We start from the raw sequence: 11,643 nt of genomic DNA on the forward strand, positions 1-11,643 counted from the left end.
TTGTTTTTAGAATGGAGGCTTCACTTCTTGTTTCTATAAGAAATGAAACTCAATCCTGAAATCTGTGATTTACCTGGTCTACCTGCCCCAACACTGATTTACTTTTATTTTATTGTTCATGGCATAGGCTACAATTAAACTTTTTTTTCTTTTCAGACCATCATCTACATTATATTTACAACCAGCCTATGTATTTAGGAGACTAAATCTCAATGTTTTATTGATCGAAATCTCCATATTTGGTAATGTTCAATGTTGTGGTTCCTCCTTTATCTCACACACCTGAGTAAAATTGCGTAACTTTACGAAATAGACGCTGACAAAGAAAAAGCCACTCATAAACATGTCATTTATCTACCAATGACACATTCATTGGTTTCGTTTGAAACTTAAACTGGTAAACCGTATACTTACACACTTAATTACCTGAGTTTTTCGGCTCGTGGTGAGATGAACTGCAAATTTTGCCTTATTTACTTTTCATAACGTTTTTATTTATTTTTATGAACTATTGAAAGCAGCAGCATAGGTTCGGTGACCACGCCCACAATTACAGTCTATCCCTCCCGCTCTCCTCCCTAAAACTCTCAAGATCAAACTTCCTCAGATATTTGGCTCAGAGTCGCCTTGTGTTTGTGGAGTCACGCCGGATTTGCGCGATACTTTGGACCGCTAATGGAGAGTGAACTGAGAACCTGACGAGTCTGTCACTGGTGAGAGCTTTATATATCACTTGGAATGGGTTTCTAAGGATAATATCGCCAAAACTTGATTTCACGTGAGATTTTGATTGACTTGGTTCGTTTTGGTAGTATCCCGCGGTATAATGTGCATGTAAATCTATTTGAAACAGCATTTTATGGCTCAGACTAAATTAGACACTACACTACCTGTCATAAACTGTTTAGAAATGTAAAAAAGATTAAAATGCCACAGTAAAAATTTAACATTTGAACTAAACATGTTATCCTTTAAAACATAATACATGTAATTTTATTCTAAAACACTGCAAAAATGTTTTGGGTGTAAAAAGCATAAACTATTTTACCTAAGTTTATAGTGTACTTTTATTTGGATTTTATTCAGAAAGTCAGTCTATCCATTATTAATTATGTACATTTGAGTGTTTATGTTGCATTCTTTGTTGTTTAGTTTATTACATTTTGTCATGTGTGTTACCCTGCTGGCGTTTTTGTCTTTTTGAATTATGTGTTTTCAGATAAATGACTCGTATGAAAAACAAACTGAAATAATTGAAGCTTTATAGTCCCAGACAATACACTTATGTGTTGTTTTTCTTTCCGGTTATAGTGGTTTTTATCCAAAGATGGCCAGTTCTAACGTTTGCTACCATGATCAGCCCATGGGCTTTTTCTACAACAACAGCAACATAACCTCAGATGAATGGGACCAAACACAGCTCATCCTGGTTCAGGTCGCTGGATCCATCTGCTGTTGCTTCATCCTAGTGGCCAATGCCATGATCATTGCGGCGGTGGTGACAAACAGAAGGTTTCACTACCCCTTCTACTATCTCCTCGCCAACCTTGCCGCCTCGGACTTTCTTGCCGGCATCGCTTACGTGTATCTCATGTTCAATACAGGGAAAATATCTCGTGATCTCACTGTTCAAGGCTACTTCTTTCGGCAGGGTTTGCTGGACACAAGTCTCTCTGCATCCCTGACCAACCTCCTGGTGATCGCCCTCGAACGTTACATCTCCATCATGAACTGGAAGGTTCACAGTAACCTCACCAAACGTCGGGTGACCCTGTTGATTGCCCTTGTGTGGGGTATATCGATATTCATGGGGGCCGTTCCTAGTTTGGGATGGAACTGTATCTGCACTCCGAACCTGTGCTCTAAACTGGCACCCATCTTTAGCCGGAGCTACCTGATCTTCTGGTCTGTGTCCAACCTGGTGCTCTTCCTCATCATGGTGGGCATATACTTGAGGATTTACATCTATGTGATGAGAAAGACTGTTGTCCTGAAGGCGCACACTTCTGGATCTATAAATCGAAAGAGGACGCCTGTCAAGCTCATCAAAACTGTGATGACCGTACTTGGTAAGTTCTGGAGATGTTCCTTTAGGTCTTGTCTTGCGCAATGGCTAGTTCACCCAAAAAACTTAAAATGTTCATGTCTTTCCAGACCTGTTTCAGTTTCTTTCTTTGTAACACAAAGAAGATATTTTGAAAGTCAATAGATTCGACAATAAAGTCAGTATGGTAGTGCCATATTTAATTTTTGACAGGAAAAAAAAAAAGCCCACCAATTATTTCATCCAAAACTAAAAATTAATTGTTTTTGGCAATTTCTGTTATACTATTAATGAACTGAAATTTTGGCAGTTTCAGACTTTTCCAATCGCAGAAATTTTGGTGCATCACCACAAACTGAAACTGAAACGGTGACATTTGATTCAAGCTTCTTCAAGGAAGTTAACATGTCAGCTGTGTGGTATAGTAGCAGTTAGTTAGTTCAACTTAAATATCGAAAGGCATCTTGTTTCTGAAGACCTTCACTACAACTACTTTAATTTATCACCAGAAAACACAACACCCTGAAAAAATTACCCAACTGCCCAAATTGAATCACCCAAACTAATTAAATTTGGGCAGTTGGGTAATATTCCTTGTGGTTCATCACTACTGATGACATAATGTTGAGTAAATGATTACAGAGTTTTCTTTCCTTCTTTTTTTTTGTTGTTGTTGAACTGTCTCTTACTATAGTAATACTAGATTACTATAAACAGCCTGACAAAATGGGAAGTGAATTCATTGCACAAATGCAGCACGTTGAACCACCGCATGCATTCTAGACTGTGATATGTATCAGACTGTATCATCACTCCTCAGTCACTCAAAGTTCAATGGCAATTACAGGATATGTTGGTTTATAGTTTTCCCACAAGCCTCCATAGCTCTGATGAGCTGTCCAAAGTCCACGCCTTTAGTCTGTAAGCATGATAAACGCTCCCAGACCGCTGAATATGTTAATTGAGCTCTCAATGGAGGCTTGTGGGGTCTCAAATGTTTCTTGCCAAACTTGTAACCCACTCAAGTGTGGGTGATATGGGACAGGGTGGGTAAATATTTCTGCAAATTTATTACAGACATGACAAATATTTAGATTGGAAGGATGTGATCTCATATCCTGTTAACCACGGGCAGGCATCTACTACATATACATATTTTTTGTAGATGTTAAACCTGATTGAGGGAGATGTAGACGAGAAGCTGAAAAGTTAACATACAATGAGATGCAAGAGTTAACAATGAAACACAAAACTCGAAACCTCCCACCCTTGCATTAGGTGATTGCTATCAGAAGTTCAAAGGTTGAATTTCTTTTTGTTGAAATTGTCTTTTTTTATGAATTGCGTGTTCAAACTATCTATCAGACATTTTGTCTGCAAACAGGCCAATGATAAATAAGAGTGTGTGTGTCTGTGTGATAAAGGGAAGGAAACCTCTTTTAAAATTTAAAGGAAAATACATTTGTATTTGTATTTATGTTGGTTTTAAAAACATACCATTTTTAGGAAAGGTTTACATTTAATAACTCTAAAAAAAAAAAAAAAAAGCCATGTGGTGTAACTATGAAGAAAAAAGTAGTAATACATATCACACCTTGAACACCATGTGAGTGTACACACCTTCATTATTTTTTAAAAGGTTTTAATGTAATTTAAGTTAAATCATATTTTAATATCATATCATAAATTAATTGATAACTAATTACTTCTCAGAGTTGCACCACATGACATTTTATAACCTGAACTAACATTCTGATATTTTAAGAAATTTAAAATATCTTAAGAGACTTTAAAATATTAAAATATCTCATGATTTTTATTTTATTTAATTTTTTAAATATATAAATAGGCAGTGAAGCATCTGAAGAATAATAAAAGATTGTGAGAATTGTCATTATTAAAACAATTTCTGATATTTTTGTATTGCTTTTTGACTTTATAGTCAAGTTTGACTTGACTCAAAAATTGCAAGTATGCTTTTTATTGGAAATGATGTATTCAATTCAGCATATTTTATATGTATCTTTAATAATAGATCTGGACCAAAAAATAAGCCTTATGTCATTTACATTAACATTTTTCAAGAATTGTTGTTTATAGACCCTGTTGAAAACCACCAGCTAGACAAGCACCAAACCAGTACTCACCATCACAAAGCTGGTTTATACTCGTCTAAGCAGGCCTTTTTGGAGAAATTCAGTAATCTTGTCAGACCATGTTGCAGAGAAGAAAAGCTGGTTTTATACCAGTTTTAGGAGTATCTATTACTGCTTCAAGTTGCAGATAGGGCCAAAGTGGAGGAGTCGTCTGTTCACTGCACAACAGGCTTCCTCCAGGCCTGTATAATTATCTTGCACAAGGTCGCTCTTTACACTGCCTGGCATCTGAATCAAACCATCAGCACGAGTGGCTTGTGGCCTTGGAGAAAAAGAGCATGAAACTCATACTAGATGCATGTCTGTCTTTCACGCCAATTGCTCACATGTGTGAAAATCCGTTGTTGGCCGGATTAGATCACTTTGTTTTCAGGAGGGATTGTTTTTGAAGTTAAAGAGAATGTGTCTGGGAGACTTTGTACAGTATAATGAAGATATGTGAAGATTCACAGCCCAATACTCATCAGTTATTTGTTGAATGAACTGCAGATAAAAGCAGATGCCTGGGTTTCAGAAGTACGCTGCATTCTTTGTTTGTTGTCTTGTGGCATGTTTGGTGGAAAATTACAAGCGTCGCAGGATAATTTAATGTAAAAAAAAAAAAATTTAATAAATAAAAAATTCCCCCATTAAAAAATCTGTTGAGAACTTTCTACAAAAACAAACACTGCCTTATAATATGACGCAATCACAGTCAGTAAGAAAATGTGTGATGTTTAATGTACAGTTATGAGAAGCAATAAAATTTCACAGAGGTCGGGGCTACCCGGTGTATAAAAAGAAATACTAGAAGTGGTCCTGGTTAGTTAAAACATACACTCAGAATTAATATATTTACATAGAATTACTAGATTGTATATTTATTAACCACCTCAATTAACTACCTTATTAGAATATTTATGCGATCAAAACATTAATTTAATAATCAACATCCATACAGTTGTTTATTTTTAACTGCTTCCTACAGAGTTATTGTGAAGGAAGATATGAGATTGGGGGAAGAAATAAATATATTTATATATAAAGGCTTCTGCAGTCTTTCCAAAAAAGTTGCCCAGATAAACTTTGTTCATCCACAAAACCTTCACATTCCCCCATGAAATTTTGCTTGCTTGCAAAACCTTTGTTTCCCCAAGAAACTTTTTGTTCGCAAAACCTTTGCATTCCCCAAGAAATTTGCACTCACAAAACCATTGCGTTTACCAAGCAACTTTGCGTTCACTCACAAAACCTTTTGCGTTTCTTAAGAAACTTTGCTCTTGCTCTCAAAACTTTGTTCCCACAAGGAACTTTGTGTTCTCTCACAAATCCTTTGCATTTGCCAAGAAATTTTGCACTCACTTGCAAAACATTCCTCTGAGAAACAGATTGCAAAATGCTCAAACGTTTTGCGAGCGAACACTACTTTGTTTAAGATTGGTTGTTGCTTAACTCTGCGTAACATTTCGTAACTGCGATAACTCGTTGTAGCAAAAAAAAAAAATATATATATACATATATATTTATTTTTTTTTTTTACAAATGAGTTTTAAAAAAATAATTGTTTATGCCTGAATGCTGTTCCATCTATAGCAGTGCTGCCATTATATGGTCCATTACAAAATTTAAAAACTTTCAAGGCCTTCTTTTAAAATAGTTGTGGCCCCTTTGAGGCTCTGTGGCCCTGCGGTATCCAACCCTCTCACCGCTTCTGTTCGTTATGCCATGTAATGAATGCATATATGCAAAGGGCTTTTACAACACTGTGCACATCTGCAGAAAACATGGTGCTCTTTCCTCCTCTACAACTGTTTAATACGATTAAAGGGAAAGGGTGTTCACTTAAATGGCGAACTTTCTAGAAACCACAAAGGAACCCCCATTTGATGAGGTTTAGTCATAACGTTAGTATGTCCTTCTAGTAAGCATTACTGGAGCCAAATAGACACATTAATCACACTTTTAACCTTACAAAACACTTTTAATCAGTAAGTGTCATGTTTTACAGTAAAACATCTAAACTTCTTTAAAACAAGTTTTAGAAACAAATCAAATTTGTCAGTATTTCTTAAGAATTTTTTAAAATATTTTCTACTGTTAAAAAGTACTGATTAAGAAAATGATTTTTAGTTGTGAAACAGGAGGTGGGTTTTGTGCGGTTCTTTCAGGAGAAGCTCCGGCATCTGAAAACAACCATCTCCTTTGTTCATTTTAGTGTTTATGAGTGTTTTCTAATCTTGAAAGACGTGCCGGTACATGTTCTTCACCTGAGATCTGTCCTGTTTGTCCGAGCTTGTTTTGCGGTGCAGGCAGGATTTCATATGAACTTGAAAGAATTAAGGTGAACTATGACTAAAAGCAGCTTTGTTGCTGTGAGTCACTCTATCAAGGCTCAAAAAAGGGTTATTGAACATGTTGGGACAGAAATGCAATCTCTAAGTGTAGTTAAAACAAACAAAATCACTCCTGCATCTACATCAGTGCAAAATGCAATATGTGTAAAAGGTTAATCTTAGAGGTGCAGCAGCAGCCATGTTTTTTTTTGTTTTTTTTTGGGAGATGAGACAAATTGTGGAACCTGCTTGCCACTGGGAACCAATGGCAACTTTCCCTGTTTTCATTTCCTTAAAAAAAAAAAAAAAAAAAAAAAATAGAAATATCAGCACCTTGCACCTTGAACACAAGGCTTGTAAGGTTAAACTGTCAATAATATATAACATTATGTATATATTTATATGTACACACAAACATGTTTAAATAAACATAAAAATGTATGTGTAATGTACGTTTATACATTTTTATAAGTATACTTTTTAAAGATAGAAAATATTTCTTACATGCTCACAGCAGCATGTTGTGGATGTATTGGCAGTAGCAAGTCTCGGTGCTTGCTCTGCCGCAGCAGCGTAGCAGATCTATTCCGCCAAAACCAAATACATTAACATTGTCATGTACATTACCATGCCAATCCCTCCGAGAGTTGTCATGACAGAAATATGGTTTTATCATTAAAAACAATTAAACCTAAATGTTTGTTTGTCTCTTTAGGAGCGTTTGTGATCTGTTGGACTCCTGGACTTGTGGTTCTGCTTCTGGATGGACTCAAGTGCGAACAATGCAATGTCCTGAAATTCAAACGCTGGCTGCTGCTCCTCGCCGTCCTCAACTCTGTCATGAACCCGATCATCTACTCCTACAGAGACGAGGAAATGTGGACCACCATCAAGAACCTGATGCGTTGCGTTTGCAGTGGGACGAGGCGGCAGAGGTCGTCCAAGGCCAACATTCAACGTGGCTCTGGTCGGGAGACAACCAGTAGCCTGAAAGAGAATACAGCAGAGGACAGCAAGGTCTCCACGCAGGAGATGCTGAAGTCTTGAAGGTGGGCCGGACTCATTTTTGACTCTGTGAAGACCATTTTTATCACCCTGATGTGCCATTGCTCCTGAACTCTCCTGAGGTGTGCTCTCAGAGACGAAAAGTTAGAGCAGAACTCAAAAGGAGTTTAATGACAGTACAAAGCAATGCACTCATTTTTACCATTTTCAGTGATAGTCGCCCTCATTAACGCCTGCGTGCAGCATGTCTGAGCATGTGCACTACCTGCCACACCACACATCTCCCACAGCAATGCACTTGTAAAGTTTCACTTTACCTCATTAATTCAGCTTTTGACCATTTCTCAAGATCCAAAACAGATTTCATTAGTACACTGTACTGTCGTAAAATGTGTGTGAATCTCTTAATTATTTTCTAAGTATCCTGTACTGTTTAAAATTAGTCTTTTTTTTTTTTTTATCTTAAAATGGATATGTAGTATGTAGATCATATGTAGACTTGATGTAGATATTAATGTAAGCATTTGAAAGATTTCATATGCATTTCATAGTCTTCATGTGTGAGAATAATTTTTACTGTGTATAGTCGAATATTATAATTATAATTATGTATTACATGATTAAGTGGTCAATTATGCCCATGTAAATACATATCGGTATCGCTAATTTGTTTTTGTGGTTTCATGTGTAAAAGATTCCCATTATTCAATATTACACAATTCAAATTCTATAAAATTTAGCTTATTTCATATATATGCACTCACTCACTGTGAGGGGGAGAAAGTAAAACAAAAAATTCTCTAAATATGAAAAATTAATTGGTCATGTTAACGGTGCGTTTCCACTACAGTGTCAAATCTGCGCTCAGTGTCGCTTGCAACGCTACAACGCCACTGCTTTGGGGCGTGTCAAATTTAGGACAGAGCACGCCTCTAAAAAAGATGTTTACACCCTGTTTGTGTTTCATCTTTCTCTTTTCACAGCCATTGGTTGTCGCCCAGGTTTTTTCACTCGATATTTGCATAAAGTCGGAGGAATGCTCAAACGTTTTGACGCTCTCGGCCGCTCTCCACGTTTTCTCTGCGCCGCTTTCAATCCCATAATGCACGGCACAAGCGTTTAAGCTCAACTTCCATAGGAATCAATTGAAAATGCTCGCTCCGCCGTGCTCGCTACGTGCCAGTGGAAACGCACTGTAACTGCAGTTACAATGTAAATGAGATTATCTGTATATATATATATATATGTAATTTCATTGTGTTCTTGAACTAAAATACAATGATATTTAAGAAAAATTAAACATGTTTTTTTGTATGATTTTTATGGAAGTTTTTTTTGTTGTTACTTTTTTACTAAATTGTGACTGTATTTCACAGAGCAGTGTGCTATTGTAACTAAAACTAACTATACAAATATTTTTCACTAATTAAAATAAAGCTGAACTAAAATAAAATATTAGATAAAAACATAAACTTAACCCTAAATGAAAATTAGAGTGGGCCTACTAAAACTGAAATAGAAAGTAATTTAAGCTAAATAGAAATATCTAATATAAACAATGCTGCTAAATTAAACAAAATGACTAAAACTTAAACTAAACTGAAAATAACAAAAATAAAATCAATTTCAACACTGGTTGAGGCATCAGATTTCAAAATGTAACTACTTCCTTTTTTCCTGAGGCTAAAAAACGACATTTCATAGCTTAACTTGATAAAAATTTAAGTAAATTCCTTATTCCTCTGGTTAACATCATTGGATCCTTATCTAAATTTTCATCCTAACAACCCCTCCCAATGTGCTTTAAGCTCGTAGGCTGAAATCTAAACTGCTAGGTCAGGGGTAGCCTACAGAATAAACCCTTTCTTCAGGTTTTGAAAAGGGCGAGATATTCCCCGTCTTGTGCAATTCTGATGCAACAAGCTGCTGCAGATCGCCTCACCTGAGCTCCAGTCATGCTCCTGGAGTTGCGACACTGCTTAATTACAGCATGACGAAACTACAACCGTGCTTCAGATTGTATATCCTGGGAAACCAGCTTTTCCTGTTGATACTTGGGCAAAAACGTTCTCAATGGCCACCTGCAGGTCCTCATGTTGGGTGTAGAGAGTGTCACGTATTCCAGCATAAACAGGATGATTTATTCTTCCAGTGTGGGCACTGATTTCATAAAGATAAACCACATTGGAATCATGTCACTTTGCTACCATAAACAGGAAATGTACACAAGGTCTATCCTGAGGCTTTTGTTTTATACGCGATGCGATAAGATTCCAGCAATTCCAGTAATTTGTCTGTCCACATGAGATGCGACAAAATCAATCAAAAATCACAGCCAATCAGAGGAGCGTGTGGGCGAAGTCTTCCTCTGAGAGCGTGCTTCACTCGCAATGAAATTGGATTAATCAAATTCATAAATATTAATCCATTTTAACATTATTAAAAATACACATGGAGTGGCTGATACAATCTGAATACACATTTTTTTTTGTTCACATTGCATTCACAGTTTGAACGTTTAAGTTTCTTCCTTTATTTTCAAGATACGAGATAAATTAATCGTTTTCAGTTGGGCTATAAAGACTGCACAAAATGATATTCAGACTTACATTAGAGAAATTTGACATTAAATAAAAGCAATCAGTATCTGGCTGAGATTGGCATTGTTTGTATGCAAGCTGTTATTCCAGCCGCGTTGTCGCAGAAATGTAATTTCTGAATCGCTCGTTGCAAACCTAGCCCTTACAAAAATTAGCCATGGTTTTATTGTAGCAAAAGTGTAGTAACCATGGTTTTTTGGCTTATTGATTTCCATTTGTATAACCACAGTATTACTACAAATACCATAGTTAAATATGGTTAGCTGTAAAAAAATAAAAAAAGTTGAGCGAACTTAAAATTTTTTTTACCAGCTTCAGCAGATTTTTGAGTTTGTTGTATAAACTTAAAATGACAAGTTGAGATAACTCAAAAATCTGCTGAAGCTGGTTGCCTTAATTTTAAGTTGGCTCAACTTTTTTTTTTTTTTTACAGTGTGGTTAATTTGTGGTTACCAAGGTTTAAGTATAGTAACCATGGTTTTTTTGGAAAAGGTGCTTTTATCGCATGTTGCTGAAGTAAGTTGCTGAATGTTGCTGAAGTAACAGCACTGAAATGTATGAAAAGCAACCAAATAAGTTTACATTTAAACGTGCCCCCTTCGATGATGAACTGTTTTTGCCCATACAGTGAAAGTCAGTGGAGTCCAATTTGGCCGGTCCAGTTGAGCCGCATCTTCTGCAGAATGTTTGTCGTCATCCACCCTAGTGCTACTCATGAAACTCGAATGATTTTTTTCATGAAATATAAAGAGTTATCAGAAAGTGAAAACTGTTCTTTTAATCAAAATGCAGTCACAATTTTGTTTAAAGTACATAGTTAATCATGTTTTAAAGTCCATTTGCTTGTTAAAAAAAAAGTACTATAATGTTTCACAATTGGATTTGTTTTTATATAATTTGCATTCAAAAATTGTTATTCAAAGACATTTTTTCAAAGGATTCAGTGAGAGTCTAGTTTATCAAAGCTGCATTTATTTGATCAAATGTAAAGTAAAACAGTGCTAAAAATGCAGCTTAATATTTTTTGTGGAAAATGTGCATTTTTTTCTTATATTTCACATTATATCTGAAATAAAATAAAGGGTCATTATATCCATTTTGATCAATGTAATGCATTCTTGCTCAATAAAAAAAAAAAAAAAACTGACCCCAGACTTTCCAACGATACTGTCGATGCTGTCATTTTTTTGTATGGCTGCACTATAATTTAGTGAATAAAAAATGAAAATAAAAAAAAACCCAGACAATAGTGGCCTCTGTTTATTTATTTATTTTTTTTAAAGAGCTAAATTTTCATCCCACCAGCTGATATTCACACTGATTACAAGCAAATATCTCATTTGACAGTATCAGACTGCATTTAAAATAAGTTGTTTTTATATTGGTTTTTGCATATGTGCCGACTACAAGTGGAGGCTGAAGGTGAGTTGGATCTCCTTGGGAGAGTGAAGGGGCAGAAAGCCACTGTGTTTATGATTAGCGCCAGCTCTCTGGCTGATTGAATAATTACCGGGCTATTGAGGCAA

General features: G+C 35.9%; 1 protein-coding gene across 1 annotated transcript; it reads left to right on the forward strand.

The window, feature by feature from the left end:
- Window positions 1–565: 565 nt before the first annotated feature.
- lpar3 (lysophosphatidic acid receptor 3) lies at window positions 566–11,356 on the forward strand. The gene is made up of 3 exons (XM_058760076.1): window positions 566–713; window positions 1,312–2,069; window positions 7,228–11,356. The coding sequence occupies exons 2-3, from the start codon at window positions 1,328–1,330 to the stop codon at window positions 7,557–7,559; spliced, it is 1,074 nt and encodes a 357-aa protein (XP_058616059.1). The 5' UTR covers window positions 566–713; window positions 1,312–1,327; the 3' UTR covers window positions 7,560–11,356.
- Window positions 11,357–11,643: the final 287 nt, after the last annotated feature.

The sequence above is a fragment of the Onychostoma macrolepis genome, chromosome 22 (assembly GCF_012432095.1).
Source record: "Onychostoma macrolepis isolate SWU-2019 chromosome 22, ASM1243209v1, whole genome shotgun sequence".
NCBI lineage: Eukaryota > Metazoa > Chordata > Actinopteri > Cypriniformes > Cyprinidae > Onychostoma > Onychostoma macrolepis.